This window comes from Haliotis asinina, chromosome 2 (genome assembly GCF_037392515.1).
Source record: "Haliotis asinina isolate JCU_RB_2024 chromosome 2, JCU_Hal_asi_v2, whole genome shotgun sequence".
NCBI classification, from domain to species: Eukaryota; Metazoa; Mollusca; class Gastropoda; order Lepetellida; family Haliotidae; genus Haliotis; species Haliotis asinina.
Genome location: NC_090281.1, coordinates 8307089 through 8326341, shown reverse-complemented (window position 1 = coordinate 8326341; position 19253 = coordinate 8307089). Strand labels below are relative to the sequence as shown.

The following is a 19253-nucleotide window of genomic DNA, read 5'->3' as shown; positions in this document are numbered from 1 at the left end:
AGGACTGGATGTGGGTCACTGTGTTCGAGGACTGGATGTGGGTCACTGTGTTCGAGGACTGGATGTGGGTCACTGTGTTCGAGGACCGGATGCAGTCACTGTTTTCGAAGATTGGATGTGGGTCACTGTGTTTGGCGACGGAAGGTAGTCTTTGTGTCTGGGGACCGTACGTAGTCACTGTGTTCGAGGGCCGAATGTAGTCAATGTGTTCGAGTGCCGAATGTAGTCATTGTGTTCGAGGATCGGATGTAGTTACTGTGTTCGGGAACAGGATGTGGTCACTCTGTTCGTGGACCAGATGTAGTCAATCTGTTCGAAGACTGAATGTGTTTACTGTGTTCGAGGACTGGATGTAGTCACTGTATTTGAGGACTGGATTTGATCAGTCTGTTCGAGGACCGCATGTTGTCACAGTGTTTGAGAACTGGATATGGGCACTGTGTTCGTGGACCAGATGTGCTCACTGTGTTCGGGTAGCGGTGTTTTAAGGCCCGATTCGGTCAATATTTTCGAGAGACAGATCTGATTGCTATATTTGCGAATGGAGAAAGTCACTTTGTTCAGGGAACGGCTGATGTTCAAAGGCGCGAACTATAACCCAATGATATTGTCTTCGGAGCAGTCAGCAAACATCGAGCTGGTCCAAACATGACGAGGTACATTGAGGAAACCGAATGACAATCATTCAGCGGGTTGAGTACTGGAGTGATCAGAATGTAGTGTACATCGTTGTCGCAGGTGCTCTCCATATAAAATATATATGCTTGAACTACACATTAACACTATTGTTTCCTAGTTGGATTTTATGAACTACACACATTGCCATGTCTAACGTGCTCTAACTTATGAATAAACTTTAGTTTATCACCTTCAAATCTCCAAGCAATCAATTTCCGCTTTTGCATTTCCATTATCGATAGTTTCTCCCTGTGTTCTGAGAACATTAGTTCTCCATTAGTTTCTGAGAATTACCTTGAAACAAAGCTTACACCTACTTACTTTTACGCACTAACACATAAAGAGGTTTTGTATTGTAAATACTACAGTGTTTTTCTACAACCTTTTTGTAAGGCATACCAAACTTTGTGCAATTTAATCATATCATAAAGTCTGTTTTCAAACTATCAGTTGTGTCTGCTGCTGTTTTTAAATATCGCCTACTCTTAGCAATAAATGTTTTTAGCTGTAAAGCTGTAAAGGAATGTACCCTGACCAATGTCAAAGTACAGAAACGTCCCCGCTACCCTAAACAATGGACAAGTCGATATTCCCTAGCGTTACTTGTACTCCTAAGACACAGCATTCATTTGGTTAAGGTGAATCCGTCACTGAAACGTTCATAGAAATACGTAAGTTGGTTATCTTTGCCATGTGTCATGTGGAGCACGATTTGGTATCGACATCATAAAACTGAACAGATTTGCGTGCAGCCACGCTAAAAAGTGCTGGTTTTGAATCACTAGCATTGTCCATTACTGTATGTGAGTGTTGTACACGTGGCACAACAAGGTCCCCTGTCAGTGAGTGAGTGAGTTTAGTTTTACACAGATCTTACCAATGTTCCAGTAATATCAGTAATTACAGAAATGGTCTTCGTACATGATATCCGTGTGGGGAATCAAACTCGGGTCTCCGGCGTGACCTTCCACGCTTTGACCACAAGGCTACCCCACCGCCCTGGGACATCTATCAATAGACATAGGTGTGATAACATTGGGCATGGCTACGGCACTAGTGTGAACTGTTGTCGGTTGTACTGATTCGAAAAAACCCCCCAACATATTAATAAAATTACTGCTTCACATTGTTATTTGTTGGATTGTTTATGCATCATATGTCATATCTACGTTTTATTTTGGCTGTTTTGTTTATATTGGTAAATTACGCAGATATCTTGACTAGATATGTATAGAAAAAAATATGGGAGCACCTTAACATTTGATACACATTTGCACTTGGCTGTGTTTGACAATGTTTCATTTCACTGAAACTCAACCAATATTGAATCAGTTGCTTCACTGTATGTTCTATCATATTGTTTACATGTCACATGCAAAGCAAAACACAACTTTGCAAATTCTGATACTTTTCAGTGTGGACTTACAGAAACCAATCATAAAAAATGCATATTCAACTTATAAAGTTAAATAACGCGATGTAAAATGCCCGCGAAATCGGAGTTCAAACGATTCATTAAGAAGGCCACTCGTGTTCTGCGTGCAAGGATTATCGCTAAGTTGGAGAACAAGAGATGTTTCTTGTGGGTGTCTCTGTCACTGACAAAGCCCAGTGTCTGTTTTATTGAAACCTATATGTTTACCTGGGTGTCTGCTAATGACAATATGTAACACACAACTTCAATCTTTGACCACATGCAATTTGAACACCTATCAGGCCATACACCATAAACAAATACACTGATTTACGGCTCGTGCATGTGGGTTCTGTGTCTGTCACATTATGTAATTACACAGACAGGCAGCTGTGATACCTGTACACATGCCATGTTGTTATAACTGTGTGTTGCAACAAAACTGCATCCATTTTTCCCGGATGACTGGATCGGACGGAAACCGGTGCAAACCCAGATTGTCAGTTTCAAGTTTTGCCTTGTACATGGACGAACGACAGTTTCCAGCCACGCAGTAGTTCACCAACTCAGTATATGTTGATTGGACCGAGCACAATTGCACCTATTTTCAAAACCCAACATTTGTACATACATTATATATGGGTAACAACTTCTTCTATTGGATTTGATGCGACAAGGATTCTTGTACCGTTATCACCTAGCGGTGACTACGTCACGCCGAAGACCCAGGTTCGATCCCCAAAAGGATATGAGTGAATCCCATTTCCATTCCCTCCCGACTGACTGTAGATTACACTGTAGTGACTGACTTTTATTCCAGCATAGCTTTCTTTGTTTCAACAGCTGGTCGATACACATGGCCTTTTGGAACGTAAGTGAAGGTTCAATGTTACTTCAATAACGTAGTGTACTGAAGCCAGATGCCAACACTCACGCATCAGCCATATGCACTCACCCAAAAAAGAAACGCATATACGAATTTTAGCTACAGTTATCTGTTTATGTTGAAACGTCGCATGGAATTTAACAGCGAATGTAATTCAAAGAAATATCATATAGGAAATGTCACGGTGTTACTGTTTGACCAGAGCTCGAGAAAAGACAGTGGGTCACGTACAGACATTTGGTGGTGCTGACGTCAGCATCTTGTGTCGCCACCATTGGCGTTCAGAACTGCGTGACATCGTCTCGGCACCTCGTGTCGCCACCATTGGCGTTCAGAACTGCGCGACATCGTCTCGGCATGGGACGAAGTAGTCTCTGGATCTGAAGTTGCTGCGTCACAGTCTGCTCTGCCTGTAGTGTATGTGGGCGTAGCTGCGTCATAGTCTTCTCTGCCTGTAGTACATGTGGGCGTTGCTGCGTCACAGTCTTCTCTGCCTGTAGTGCATGTGGGCGTTGCTGCGTCACAGTCTTCTCTGCCTGTAGTACATGTGGGCGTTGCTGCGTCACAGTCTTCTCTGCCTGTAGTACATGTGGGAGTTGCTGCGTCAAAGTCTTCTCTGCCTGTAGTGCATGTGGGAGTTCCTGCGTCACAGTCTTCTCTGCCTGTAGTACATGTGGGCGTTGCTGCGTCAAAGTCTTCTCTGCCTGTAGTGCATGTGGGCGATGCTGCGTCACAGTCTTCTCTGCCTGTAGTACATGTGGGCGTTGCTGCGTCAAAGTCTTCTCTGCCTGTAGTGCATGTGGGCGTTGCTGCGTCACAGTCTTCTCTGCCTGTAGTGCATGTGGGCGTTGCTGCGTCAAAGTCTTCTCTGCCTGTAGTACATGTGGGCGTTGCTGCGTCACAGTCTTCTCTGCCTGTAGTACATGTGGGCGTTGCTGCGTCATAGTCTTCTCTGCCTGTAGTGCATGTGGGAGTTCCTGCGTCATAGTCTTCTCTGCCTGTAGTGCATGTGGGAGTTCCTGCGTCACAGTCTTCTGTGCCTGTACTGCGTGTGGGAGTTGCTGCGTCATAGTCTTCTCTGCCTGTAGTGCATGTGGGAGTTGCTGCGTCATAGTCTTCTCTGCCTGTAGTGCATGTGGGCGTTGCTCCGTCACAGTCTTCTCTGCCTGTAGTGCATGTGGGAGTTGCTGCGTCATAGTCTTCTCTGCCTGTAGTGCATGTGGGCGTTGCTGCGTCACAGTCTTCTCTGCCTGTAGTGCATGTGGACGTTGCTGCGTCAAAGTCTTCTCTGCATGTAGTGCATGTGGGAGTTGCTACGTCATAGTCTTCTCTGCCTGTAGTGCATGTGGGCGTTCCTGCGTCATAGTCCTCTCTGCCTGTACCGCATATGGGAGTTGCTGCGTCATAGTCTTCTTTGTCTGTAGTACCTGTGGGCGTTGCTGCGTCAAAGTCTTCTCTGCCTGTAGTACATGTGGGAGTTGCTGTGTCATAGTCTTCTCTGCCTGTAGTGTATGTGGACTTTGCTGCCTCATAGTCTTCTCTGTTTGTAGTGCATGTGGGAGTTGCTGAAGCCTCTGGGGATGACGCTGTCTCACCCGTCTGTCCAGATGTTCGATGTGGTTTAAGTCTGGTGATCTGGAGGGCCAAGGCAGCACACTGATGGCATGTTTCTGGAGAACGTCTCTCGTGACACGTGCCGCATTTGTTCTGGCAGTGCGTTGCTGTGACAGCTCCATGTAACGGGTGAGAATAGGAATGGGGTGTGGACCAAGCATTTGATCACAGTACCGTTGCTCTGTCACCAACTCACTTCTTGTAATGTTGGTTATGCCCGCCCACATTATAACGTGCCCCTACTGACTGTCCACCTCGGGACACAGACGTCGGCAAAACGTGTGTACACCTGCATTCTTCCACCGCGTCGTTCCAACAGAAATCTCGTTTCATTCCTGAAGCAGATTCGACGCCAGTTTATCATGTCTCAGGTCTGAACATCGAGTCACGATGTTGTCGATTTTTCTGACTCTTCTAACTCTTCAACATGCCCAACACAGTCTCCTACTGAAGGTCAGCCCAGACACTCTTGTCAATCCGGGTATTTGCCAAGTGGTACTGGTCACTGTAACTGTTCTATGACGCAGATGATGTACCCAGATGAACCGATCTTGTGCTGCACTGTTAACTCGATATCTTCCAGTTCTTAGTCCATCTTCCACCGAGTTTAACGGGTGATATGCCTCTAAGAGACGAAAAATCCCTCTCTGAGGGGTCTTCTTATGACGGGGCAACAAGTTGTGACCGTCATGCTTCAAGGAAATCTATAGCAATATGTTGCTTTGCACGGCTCTGTCGTCGCATTTTGCATTACCCAAATACGCTAAACCGAAACTAAACTCTCTCTTTGAAATTGGTAATCAGTTTAATTCAAACAAATGTGAATAACATAATAATTGTCTGAAAGATTTCAAAATTGACATGTATGATCATCAATTAATAAAGACGAAAATCAGTCAATTACAAGATCAAAATGGTGACAGGTGGCGTGACAGTGCTATCCGAAATTCAAAAGCGTGTGTGGCCTCCTCGAGCGTTGACAACAACATTGCGTCGTCTGTACATGAAGTGCATGAGACGGTTGATGAAGGCCACAGGAGCTTGCATCCAGATTCGGTGATACGCTTGAAAAGGTTCAGCTGCAGTTGTCACGGGGCCTCGGTCGCACATCATTCAACCTCCTCTAAATCTCGCTCCACAAGTAGTCCATCAGGTTTAAGTCTGGACTGAGGGCAGGCCGTTGAAGAGTCTGTACGCCATGTTGACGGAGAAAGTCTGTAGTTGCTCTGGCAGGATGGGCACGCGCGTTGTTCTGCTGGAAGACGTGGTTTCCATGACGACCAAAACGTGGCACGACAGGGGGTCTCAGCGCGTGATCAATGTAGCGGACAGCATTTCCTCTGCCAGGACCAGAGAACACCACTAGGACCTGCTTGTGACCGAGAACAACAGCATCCCATAGCATTACACCACTCCACAAGTTTCTTTCCAGGACACAATCATCTGCAAAACGCTCCCCGCCACGTCGCCTCACTCTCATTCTGTCATCAGCCGTAGAGACGTAATGCCGGCTTTTGTCGGAGAAGACTACAGTTCGCCACTTCCAGTGAAGTTAATTCCGATGATGTGTGGCCCACTGGAGACGAGCACGGTGATGTCGAACGGTGAGGACAGAACCCCAGTAAGGCCTGCGACATCTGACGTTTCTCTGCCTCAAACGCCTCCACACTGTGTCTGAACTGATTTGTCTCTGGTGCTTGTCAGTGTTTGTCCGTGCAGTTTCCGTAGCCCTGGCGAGACGATTTTGCAGGTGATGACGGACAATCTGCTTATTTTCCCTCAACGTTGTCACAGGTGGTCTTCCACTGTGAGGACGGTCGGCTGTGCTTCAAGTGGGTGGGACTTGTTGGCGCAGGCGGAAAAATGTTCGAAATATGAGCAAAAAACGATTTGCAACATGTCTTGCGGTCTGGCCAGCATTTGGTCTTCCTGAATCTTGGTCCCTCTGTTCCCTTGATAATCGTGACATGTCGCTACTGTAGAACAGTGAAAGATTCGGTGCATGTTCGGTGGCTCTTCTTATAGGGATGACACCTTGGGATGCACGTGCATTGTCATTTTCATGACATATGCCCAAAACGTCCCGACATCATCATTTTAGTAACTGCGTAGACGATATTTTTAAATATCAAATACAGAAATTCTGAAACCCGATTTCACTGGTAACTAACCAGGTCTAACTAACATATAGAAAGTGAAAAAATAATTAATTAAATTTAAGATGAAACATATCTGGCAAAATTCTTGGTGAGCAGACATTTCTTTTGCCATTAGTATACAATGAATATAGCAAATAAAGTAATCGATCGTTTATACCAACTTTCACATCCATGGCACGTGCATTATGTCCTGTGGCATTACATGCGTCTATTGAAAACCATGTCTTTACATACGGGTATTTTATATGGGATGCGTTTGGATATGATGTTTTAAGTAAAAACACCATAGCAATCGTAAAGAAAATAAACGTTTTTGTAAACTCATCTATGTACTAATACACAGTCGTATCAAAATGTTTCATTTATGAGAGCATGTATATTAACTGATCAAGCAGATATGTACTTTAGTAAAAATTGATATCGACTTTGGAAAGTGCCAAGCCCACAAACTGATCTCATCTGCAACAACTCAAGTTTGAATGTGGAAGTGTTGTTGCCGATACCAAACCGAAATATAGAAGATAGTTCCAGCCAGTCTGTAGATATATTGACGTTGATAATGACCTTGGAGATAATTAATTTCTAATGAAGAGATATACATTAATATTGAGTTTCGTTGCTGTTTTGTGTATGTGGATGGGGAAGAGAGTTTTGTTGCTTTTTTGTGATTCTTTCATGCTTCTCCTTTCGCCCACAGCCTTTTGCTCTTCGCGTCCTCACCCTCTTTCTTTGTCCCTACCCCGTCCAGACCCTCTCTCTTTCTCTTCCCATTCCACACCCTCTCTCTCTCTCCCATCCACATCCCCCCTCTCTCTCTCCCAGTCCACACCCTCTCTCTCTCTCCCACCCACATCCTCTCTCTCTCTCCCTACACAAACACACACACACACACACACACACACACACACACACACACACACACACACTCTCTCTCTCTCTCTATATATATATAAACACTATGTTAGCAATGTTTACAATTAAATTATAGAGAAAAACAGCAATACATCAGGGGTTTGAAAACATCACTGACCGTGCTGAAATTACACATTGCATGCAAAAGAACCATCGACAGGTGCAGAACGCATGTCGTTCCTTTGCTATTCCTGAGAGCTAACAGGAATGGAAGTACGCATGGGCAATATCAGTTACGTTCACCTGTACAGGTGAGCAGCTGCAGGGTTCCCTGTATCAGCGAAGCAAACGCTGAGTCGATATCACCATGTACATATACTTGTGACACGTGGGTTGGAGCCGACGCGCGTGTTGACCATACTGACAGGAGTATGGCAGCTGTGTAAACCGGGAAGAGTATATAAGCACTGGTATATTTGGATTTTTATCACTCCGGTCTCATTCAACATGAAGACGCTTTCATTGGGTGTCCTGGTTCTATGCTGTCTCGGTCTTGCCGCCGCCCGGAGCACCGAGGTATCCGCTCACATGTATTTAACTCTGAATTATGCTGGACCATGCATCTTCACTGACACATATTGGAGAAAATTTGGTAGGAGTAGTTGCATCAGCAGCCGTAGCAGTAGTAGTGGTTGCATTTGCAGCAGCAGCAGCAGTAGTCGCCGTCTCCGTAGTAGTAGTTGCAGTAGTAGTAGTAATAGTAACCTTGTGGTATTGTAGAATATTATTAGGATAGTAACGTACAAGTTGTAGGGTAAGTAGTTAGAAAAGCTAGGTGCAGCGTCAGAAGTTAAGCGGTGTAGTTTGCAGTGGTAGTTACAACAATGTGACGTCGCAACGGCGTTATTTCAGCCATATGGCGGTGAGATCAAGTCTGCATACACATTTCATGTACACAGCTTAAATAAATTTTAAATAATTTTTTAAGAGCATATTCATTACATTATAATTTACAACCAGACAGTCATAGTAGTAGTAGTAGTAGAAGTAGTAGTAGTAGTAGTAGTAGTAGTAGTAGTAGTAGTAGTAGTAGTAGTAGTAGTAAAGATTGTAGTGAATGTAGGTGTATCTGAAGTTGTAGTAGTCGCAGGAGTACTTAGGGGAAGAAAGAGTAAATGTCGATTTCTTTCGTTTCAGAATGAACATCTCCGGCAAAGACGTCAAGGTAAAAAGAATAATTTCATTCAGAAATCACTATTTGCGGAATATCACAACAGAAACTAAGCATATGTGTTAAACCCAAGACAAACACCTTTGATTGTATCACTATAATGAGGCCCCGACACTTCATAGATTCGAGGTTAGGGAACAGTCGATGGCGATTTGCATATGGGGGCCCGCATCAGTCCATACCGTCAGAAGACCGCGCACGGACTGTAAATGTTATATACAGAACAGCAAAAGCAACGCAATTTTCGAAAAAGTGAATTCTCATAAACGTTCATGTTTATGACTCCTATTCAAATAATTCACAAAAAGTTGCGTTTCTTTTGATGTTCAGTATTTTTACGACACTAAGCCTGTGCTAAGCATGCAAACGTACAACTGTGGATATTTTTACACTTTCCTGAACTCTGCCATCCTGTTTTGCAGCTCCGAACAAGTTGAAGGATCAGATTCTGACAGGTCTGACCGGCACGATTACGAGCCCCAAGGACCCCGATAACCCCTCAAAGTACCCTCTGAGCACTGAACAGACCTACACCATCCAGTTCCCCGACCCCCAGGCGTATTACAAGGTAAGGGAGTAGGCCATGTAACTTACGTGGAAGGAGCAGATGGTGCCAAGTGGGAGGTCACTTCCGGTTACCGAATCTCGCTTACACATTTTTACGGAGTCACAAATAATTCATGTGACAAATCTCGAAAGCATACCTCATATTTCATTGCTCAACGGCAGACTACCAGTCATTACGGAGAATCTATAATTGTTAATTAATCGAAAAGAAAATACTTATAGGACAGAATACTGTGTCGCTCTGAGAGTTCGGTAAACTGACTATGCGTGTGAAATGGGGCAGACTTGAGGACATACATCAGACACCATGTAATGTCCCATAAAATAATTTATTTTTTACTATTACGCACATCATTCAATGCGATTCTTTGAACTTATGAACAGTCAACCCGTGAAGGTCCCGGGGTAGAATAGGCCTTCAGCAACCCATGCTTTCCATAAAAGCTGACTATGTTTGTCGTAAGAGGCGACTAACGGGATCGGGTGGTTAGGCTCGCTGACTTGGTTGACACATGTCATCGGTTCCCAATTGCGCAGATCGATGCTCATGTTGTTGATCACTGGATTGTCTGGTCCAGACTCGATTATTTATAGACCGCCGCCATATAGCTGGAATATTGCTGAGTTCGGCGTAACACTAAACTCTCTCACTCCCTCACTCCCTATGAACACCTTAACGGCTTGGCTAGCATTAAAACCTTAACACTGTCCAGGTGCACATCAACGTGGAGTCACTCAGCATAGAGTACCAGAGCTCCTGCAGTTGGGATTATCTTCTCCTCAACTTCGGTGGAATAGGCAAGATATGTGGCACATACACCAACAAGGTCTACACTGGTAAGAAACCTCCTGGTCATAGAACACACATTTGGTTGGGACTTTGGTTCAGAATATATCACTAGCACCTACTTCTGGATAGGTAGGTCCAATTTGGTTGATTTGGGGACAGTACTGGACTGCTGTTGGAATAAAACCTTCTGGAGAGTTTCTGGAAATTCGAACTGAATTCTAAAACTTATTATTACTCTCCGAATGCAGTCTACCTATTCGGGTCAATTCTTGTAACATACCCGAATCGTTTTAACATGTTCAAAACTTTCGGGGGGACATTCGAAGTGGAAAAATGTCGAACAGCATATGAGGTGCATGCAAAATGCATTCTAAACATCTAAACATCTAAACATATACTCGACGAAGAACAGAAAAGACAAACCACTTCCAAATCCCGTCAGAATTTTTCGACTGCGCCTCGAATGAGTCGTAATATATCTCAATTACTAGTGGACTTCAGGTAGAATATGCTTTAAATGTATCGGAATATTTCGACTGAAATTGGAATAGAGCTTGAATGTGCCCCGAATACACCCCGAATACAGTCAGAGCATCCAAAATGCTCTTCAAATAAGCCCTGACGTCACCAGGACGCCGCCGAATCAAACAAAAACGTGTCTACAGGTCACTGAAAGCAGGGAGGCCATATACAGAGGAAACCCCTGGAGAAGCCCCTAGATGTATCCGTACGTGACCAGTGTGACCAACATGGCGGCAGCTTACTGGTATTTAAGATTGAGCCCGGTTAATTTTCAGCAGTTGATTAAATTCGCTGAGTGTTGTGACAACAGAAAACCTACATGTAGAAGATAAGTTAACTATTTTGTCACGTTAGTTTAAGTCAAATAATTGTTATTAGTGTCAGTATTAGGACAATAGATTTTTCAAGTTGGTATGTTATAGCTCACTGGCTTCCAGTGAAGACTAAACTGTGTCTATAAAAACTTCTTTCACACATTCGTTTAATTTTTAGAAGGTAAACATATCTTTAGTTGAAAGGTATTGCAAGTAATAATTATAGTTTTGTGACTTAAAAATCGTTATGGTGTATTTGAGGTGTGTGAAAAATATGACATATCTTCGATCTGTTCACACGTTAATTAGTACAAATGGTAAAGAAAGCAAGCGAGGAACCCATCCCTGTTGTTGTTTATTTCTTCTGAAACGACCGATAGCATTTGGGAGTCGCATTCTTATGAGTCTTGAAAAAAGTCGTTTATTTTGACATTCTCTCCGAATGCGGTTCGAATTTTGGAAATATCTGGCTGTTTCTCCTGGATCCCTGTCAATTCGAAATAGTGTGAAAGAGTCTTTACAGATGAGCGAGGCTTATAAATAGCACTCATTTCAAGGCAACCCTTTGTTCAGGGTTGGAGAAGACTCTCGCGTCAGTTATGACTGCCATGGCGATATACATCTATCACGTGTTTCACTTTAGGATTTCCTTTCCCGGAAGGTTGACATCGAGTGACCAAACAGAAATACTATTGAAAGCGGTTTATAACTAAACTGACTGGCTGACTGGCTGGCTGGCTGGCTGACTGACTCATTCCATGTTTCTGTATATTTCAGCGGATGAGCAGAAACAGTCAGTTACCCTCAAGTTCTACTCGGACTTTGTAATCAATAAAGAAGGATTCAAGCTGACGTATAGCTTGGAGAAACTTCCCGGTGAGCGATAAACATCCATTCACCCTGATATGTCTACTGAGGCTGTTTTGGGTAATTAATAAAATACCGTAAACTTCAAGAACAACAAAACAGTAATGTAAAGTCATGGCTTCCTTCCAGACGGCTGTTCCGCTCAGCCATGCTACAACAGCGGCAGCTGCACCCCCGTGGGCAGGAGCGACTACACCTGCGCCTGTCTGGAAGGTTTCATGGGCATAAACTGTGATGGTAAGATGCTGCCCCTATATTCCTATATAGGGAACTCAATTCATAGAGGATATTATATGAGTGCTCATGTCATATTACGTTTATAACACGAGTGTCTACATGTTGGTATTTCCCGAGCTATCCCGATATTTACACCAGCGTCGTAAACGTAGATATAAATATGGACTCGAATATAATATTCTGTTTATTACCGAAATCGTCAAATTGAGGAAAATATTCAAGCATAGGATGGCTACACACCGTCGCCGTAGAACGCGACATCTTAGGACAAACGCGTCGTCATAGCATTGTTCATGATGTCACGTCATCCTGAACAAGTGATATTTTGCCCCAGGGAATCGTATGAAACATGTGATATTTATGCCCTCGTGTGTAGCAGTGGGTAGGCAGTGGGTAGGCAGTGGGTAGGCAGTAGGATATAAACAGCATACACACATGCCATGACAGCCGCATTTTGAAGACAGCATGCTGTTGTATTCAGTTACACCAGTGAGAGAGAAATTGTATCACTAAAATTAAAACGTTGAAACAAAGATGTGGTATGGAATGAGCCCATGAGATTTTCTTAAAGGTCACATGCCACGTAAAACACAGCTTTGCAGACTCCGATACCTATCTGTATGCCCTTAACGAAACAAATCATCCAAAATGCCCATTTAACCCATAAAGTTGAAAAAAAAACGCGATGAAAAAAAAAGCCCGCGAAATCAAACGATTCACTAAATTTCCCCCCAACGCTCTGGGAAAAAGTGGTTTCAACAGCTGTGCTGCGCTGCGCTGCGCCCATAACGCATGCGCAGTGAGTAGGTTTGCGGAGCGTGAAACAGTATGCATGCCCAGAGTATGAGGTCGTGAGCAGTAGTCTAATCTTGGTTGTGTACACAAACAACTAAATAATCTACTCGTTACATAAAACACCTGTTGATTGTGGTAAGCAGCCCCTGTCACAGAGAAAGCTCAATGTCTAGTTTATTGACACATATATGTCTCCCTGCATGTCAGCTGAAGACAATATGCAATGCACAGCTTCAATCAATGACCACACGCAATTTGAACTTAACACCTATCAGGCTATACGCCATAAACAAAATAAATTGATTTGTGACTCGTGCACCCGAGTCCTGTCTCTACCACACTACGTAATTAGGCAGGTGTGATACTTGTACACATGACATGTTTTTGTGTCTGTGGGTTGCAAACAAACTACATCCATTTTTCCCGAATGACGGGATCTGAGGGAAACTGGTGCAAACTCTTGTCAGATTCAAATCCTGCTTTGTACTTGGACTAATGACGTTTCCAGCCGCGCAGTAGCTCACAATCTCTACTGAGATAATTTTTGATTGGGTTGAACGCAAATTGAGAGAACATGTATTTACAAAACCCAACATCTCTATATACATTCTTTATGGGTAACAATTTCTTGTAGTGTATATGACTTTGCTTGACAATGGTATATGAATCCATAATGAAACGACGCATCAAGTACAATAAAAGAAATTGTTGTCCATAAAGAATCTTACTCTCTTGTGACTCGCCATGCTTCTAAAATGCCCATCAAACAGATCATCTTTCTGTACACGCAATGAGTCTTCAGCGTATCAGCTAAGGAACCAGCCAATCGGAAGCCGTCGTTACACTTGAGTGCACACACCCGCTATTACTGGGTTCGGTCTCCCGTGGACTTCGTTTCGGAGGAAGTTAGACCAAATACAAAATAATGCACTTTTGAATCGCGATTGTGCGCTTATAATTTTGTGTATTTGTTTGTTTACTAGCAGTAATGTATTTTATGTGTCGTGAATAAGTGATAATTGTGTTTTAATTATGTTTGATTTTTTGGTTGCATGTGATCTTTAAGTATTTGGCACTAATTATGCATGCCAATCCTATTTTCTACATTATAAGTCCCCAAACGTATATGTCATGCTAGTTCCGTATGCTACATATGTGTCATGATTCTGATAACAGCAATCTCAAAATTAGGTTGCATGGTCATGGATACTAGCATCCCCTTTATACAATTTTTAGTATCGGAGTATGCAGTTTTAATATTGAATAACGAAGGAAAACATTTGTTGTGAATAAACCATACAAATTACCACAAAAACATGTATGTTCTTTACCCAGTTGGTTCTTAGAAAACACATTGCAACACGTATCCTTTAAAAAAGGGTATTTCGATACACCGGAATACTGTTCAGTCCTCGTCGTTAGGAAAGGTACGCGGGCGTGTGTTGGGCGTGTGTTGGGCGTGTTCCCGACCTATATACATGGATGTTGTTGCTTAGGCCGCTCGTGACATCCACCCTTCCAGCTCAAATGTTCTTGGCCAATTCGATTTGCAAAACTACTCAGACTAACCACCGTGAACGCGGATTACAAACCAACCCAAATGTTGCGTGTACGGTATAGGCAAAACTGGTTATGATAGTGTATGCCAGGAAAAAGAGCATTGAAAGATGATTGACCCGCAAGAAAAGCCGTCATTGGTTGGAAAGGATTTCTCAACCATCAAAGTCCTTAATGTTACGTCGTTGATTGGTCAATAACATGAAAATGATGAGTGAGTGAGTGGTTATATTCCAGGAACAGCACATCAGGGTTTCAAAATTAGATTGCTGAACCTTTTGGGGCGATAAGGTAGCCTGGTGGTTCAAACGTTCATTCGTTCACTCGCCATGCCGAAGTTTTGGTTCCTCACATGAGCACAATGTGTGAAGTCCATTTCTTGTGTCCCTCACCGTGATATGGCTTTTAAATTCACCCACTCGGATCTCTTGTTACAAATATAAATCCCTACCCATGATTCCCTCTGGCATGCTCCTTTTCTACTTATTCCCCTTATTCACAGACACCGTCAAAACAGAACCCGAGGACAAGCCAGGTGCAGGCAACAGCTCAGGTAATACGAAGACACCGTAATATTTGTGTTTTCTGCTTCCATGTTAAAAAAGCCCCATGTTCTCCGTGGTAACCGCTTGGACTGATAATTGGAAGTGGTTATTGTCTAGCATGATGTCATGTGCTGAGTAGTTCTCTAATCCTATACTTTCATGCTGTTTGTGCCTATCCTGTAAATAATGCATTCTGGGGCAGTAAATCGAGTGATAGATAACATGATTAACGTATTCTGCGGTGAACAATGGTACACATCAGCACTTAAAATCTTTTGGTGTATGATGTTACTGTGTCCCCTGATGAAGAGAATAGGTCTTCCTGCGCTGGCGACCATGTGTTTATATGTGAAGCCCATTTCTTGTGTCCCCCAGTGTGCTATGTCTGGAATATTGCTAAAGGCGGCGTCAAACCATACTCAATCACTCTGGTGCAGATTGGACGTACAGCACCTAATGTTTATCTCCCCTTGGATGATCTTGTATACATCAGACCTACAATAACAACTACTTGTTTGAAATTGGTAACTTCAGCGCAGGTGCCCGTACTTCTCTCACATTTCCTTAATGTCGAGCTGGGGGTTGGGTCGGATCCTATCGCAGAAAATACTACTACATGCTGTTGGACACAAATCATCAATGTCTCAGTTCCAGGAAACAGTTCTTGTGCCTCCAGCCCTTGTTTGAACGGTGGCTACTGCTACAGCAGTGGCAGCAACTACTCCTGCTCATGCAACGCCGGCTACTATGGCTCACGTTGTCAATGTAAGTACTATGATGTAAATGATTTTCCTTACAATGTACAATGTTAACTTTGTCTTACACTGCATACACTTCAGCATTACCTTTACATATCTCCAGTCGTACTAACACGATTTGATGTCCTTTTCATACAATTCATTGTCGTTCAACTATAATGTATTCAATACTGTTTAATGAAAGACAAAGTTTGATAAAGCACATTTCTATTTACAGATATCAACAGCAACACATCAGGTAACAGAATCTGAGGTTACGACTTTGCAGAAAACTAAATTGAGTACATTTCCTAAGATGGTATGGTAAAGAAAAGGTCTCCAGTATGAAATGTTGGTTTTGTAATGAACGATTTAGTGGAGAATAGGTTCACGTTATCAAAATCATGAAATTGGCCCTTAGTACTCAATACTTTTCTCTCCGTAGATGTGTCTAGTTAAAAAAGAGTGACAATGGCCTGATTGATATTTCTGCACTGTTAATCTGGATATGATTAACTTCATCACATCCCTTGCTTATTCCTTCAAGGGTATTTCACATTCTATTGAAATGTAAGTTGAAGACAAAGAAAACGCCTGTGGAGATATGGTGCTTTACAGGTGCATTGTGTGGATGCTTGTTTGCCAATGGTCATTTTAGTGCAAAATAGGAGCACGTTATCACTATGCTTGTTTCCCTGCGGATAAGCAAGTGTAGTGCAGGTGAAACATAGTCCATGTGTGTTGTCCTATTTTTGATACAGTGTGGAAAGATCCAAAGTAAGTTTTGCTTGGTGTCCTGTAATTGATTTGGTGGAAATGTGTCCACAACATCACTGCGCCTGTTTCTCTGTGGATAAAAAGTGGAGAAAGTGTTCTTTTACCACCTATTTCATTCCACAAGAACGACACAACGTAAGGTTGGCCTTCAGTACTCAGTACATGTTTCCCCATAGGTGGTTTGATGCAGAAAGAATGCACAACATACAGTGTTTATGTCCCTTTGGATTACCTAAGAGCTACAATAAGCCCTACATGTTTGAGAATGGATGATGGTTGAGTGGTGAATAGGTACCATGTACTATAGTGAAATTTCCCTACTTTTGAGATAGGGTAGGTCATGTCTGCAACACCCCTTGCTTACTGAATCGCAGAGTATTCCACGTGCTGTTGGATTGACCTGCATGAAAACTATCAATATCCTGTTATTCTTTAAGGAAACAGTTCTTGTGCCTCCGGCCCTTGTTTGAACGGTGGCTACTGTTACCCCAGTGGCAACAGCTACTACTGCATGTGCAACAATGGCTACTCTGGATCACGTTGTCAGTGTAAGTACGTGTGGAAGTATATGTGGATGTTAAGTACCAGGATGTAAAGTGTGAACTTTGTCATTTTTTCAATTACGTTGAGAAGATTGCATAACCTTGAGCAGTGCCTTAACTGACCGTTAGTAGTAATTTACCTCAGTGGCACCTTTCTCTCCCTTTCACTGCATTTTGATGTAGAATACTTTTAATATATGACAAAATATGATAGCCATGGTCTGTGATAAGTAACTGCATAATGAAGTTTGATGAAACCTATTTCTCTTTACAGATATTAACAGCAACACATCGAGCAACAGCACAGGTAACAGAAACTGACGTTACGACTTTGCAGAAAACTAAATTGAGTACATTTCCTAAGATGGCATGGTACAGAAAAGGTCTCCAGTATGAAATGTTGATTTTGTAATGAACGATTTGGTGGAGAATAGGTTCACGTTATCAAAATCATGAAATTGGCCCTTAGTACTCAATACTTTTCTCTCCGTAGATGTGTCTAGTTAAAAAAGAGTGACAATGGCCTGATTGATATTTCTGCACTGTTAATCTGGATATGATTAACTTCATCACATCCCTTGCTTATTCCTTCAAGGGTATTTCACATTCTATTGAAATGTAAGTTGAAGACAAAGAAAACGCCTGTGGAGATATGGTGCTTTACAGGTGCATTGTGTGGATGCTTGTTTGCCAATGGTCATTTTAGTGCAAAATAGGAGCACGTTATCAGTATGCTTGTTTCCCTCTGGATAAGCAGGTATAGTGTAGGTGAAACATAGTTCATGTTTGTTGTCCTATTTTTGATACAGTGTGGAAAGATCCAAAGTAAGTTTTGCTTGGTGTCCTGTAATTGATTTTCTGGAAATGTGTCCACAACATCACTGCGCCTGTTTCTCTGTGGATAAAAAGTGGAGAAAGTGTTCTTTTACCACCTATTTCATTCCACAAGAACGACACAACGTAAGGTTGGCCTTCAGTACTCAGTACATGTTTCCCCATAGGTGGTTTGATGCAGAAAGAATGCACAACATACAGTGTTTATGTCCCTTTGGATTACCTAAGAGCTACAATAAGCCCTACATGTTTGAGAATGGATGATGGTTGAGTGGTGAATAGGTACCATGTACTATAGTGAAATTTCCCTACTTTTGAGATAGGGTAGGTCATGTCTGCAACACCCCTTGCTTACTGAATCGCAGAGTATTCCACGTGCTGTTGGATTGACCTGCATGAAAACTATCAATATCCTGTTATTCTTTAAGGAAACAGTTCTTGTGCCTCCGGCCCTTGTTTGAACGGTGGCTACTGTTACCCCAGTGGCAACAGCTACTACTGCATGTGCAACAATGGCTACTCTGGATCACGTTGTCAGTGTAAGTACGTGTGGAAGTATATGTGGATGTTAAGTACCAGGATGTAAAGTGTGAACTTTGTCATTTTTTCAATTACGTTGAGAAGATTGCATAACCTTGAGCAGTGCCTTAACTGACCGTTAGTAGTAATTTACCTCAGTGGCACCTTTCTCTCCCTTTCACTGCATTTTGATGTAGAATACTTTTAATATATGACAAAATATGATAGCCATGGTCTGTGATAAGTAACTGCATAATGAAGTTTGATGAAACCTATTTCTCTTTACAGATATTAACAGCAACACATCGAGCAACAGCACAGGTAACAGAAACTGACGTTACGACTTTGCAGAAAACTAAATTGAGTACATTTCCTAAGATGGCATGGTACAGAAAAGGTCTCCAGTATGAAATGTTGATTTTGTAATGAACGATTTGGTGGAGAATAGGTTCACGTTATCAAAATCATGAAATTGGCCCTTAGTACTCAATACTTTTCTCTCCGTAGATGTGTCTAGTTAAAAAAGAGTGACAATGGCCTGATTGATATTTCTGCACTGTTAATCTGGATATGATTAACTTCATCACATCCCTTGCTTATTCCTTCAAGGGTATTTCACATTCTATTGAAATGTAAGTTGAAGACAAAGAAAACGCCTGTGGAGATATGGTGCTTTACAGGTGCATTGTGTGGATGCTTGTTTGCCAATGGTCATTTTAGTGCAAAATAGGAGCACGTTATCACTATGCTTGTTTCCCTCTGGATAAGCAGGTATAGTGTAGGTGAAACATAGTTCATGTTTGTTGTCCTATTTTT

The 19253-nt window shown here is 42.6% G+C and overlaps 2 protein-coding genes across 2 annotated transcripts in view; one reads left to right on the top strand and one right to left on the bottom strand.

Annotated features, from left to right (window-relative positions):
- Positions 1-3230: 3230 nt before the first annotated feature.
- On the bottom strand, positions 3231-5867 carry LOC137274794 (integumentary mucin C.1-like). The gene is made up of 2 exons (XM_067808128.1): positions 5760-5867; positions 3231-4613 (listed from the first exon to the last, which is right to left on the bottom strand). The coding sequence occupies exons 1-2, from the start codon at positions 5865-5867 to the stop codon at positions 3231-3233; spliced, it is 1491 nt and encodes a 496-aa protein (XP_067664229.1).
- Positions 5868-8110: 2243 nt separating this feature from the next.
- Positions 8111-19253, top strand: part of LOC137274793 (fibropellin-1-like) — a 29120-nt gene continuing 17977 nt past the window's right edge. The window contains exons 1-12 of the mRNA XM_067808127.1: positions 8111-8179; positions 8801-8828; positions 9257-9402; positions 10115-10238; positions 11805-11903; positions 12024-12131; positions 15677-15793; positions 16004-16024; positions 16980-17090; positions 17359-17391; positions 18347-18457; positions 18726-18758. Coding sequence (XP_067664228.1) covers positions 8111-8179; positions 8801-8828; positions 9257-9402; positions 10115-10238; positions 11805-11903; positions 12024-12131; positions 15677-15793; positions 16004-16024; positions 16980-17090; positions 17359-17391; positions 18347-18457; positions 18726-18758 — 1000 coding nt within the window. The remainder of the gene's footprint in view (positions 8180-8800; positions 8829-9256; positions 9403-10114; positions 10239-11804; positions 11904-12023; positions 12132-15676; positions 15794-16003; positions 16025-16979; positions 17091-17358; positions 17392-18346; positions 18458-18725; positions 18759-19253) is intronic.

Excerpts from the sequence above, each read along its gene's own strand:
- LOC137274794 (XM_067808128.1), bottom strand. The coding sequence starts at position 5,867 with ATGGAAACCACGTCTTCCAGCAGAACAACGCGCGTGCCCATCCTGCCA. Across the intron at positions 4,614-5,759 it reads TCTTCAACGGCCTGCCCTCA|ATCACCAGACTTAAACCACA; the intron begins GTCCAGACTTAA and ends TTGGCCCTCCAG.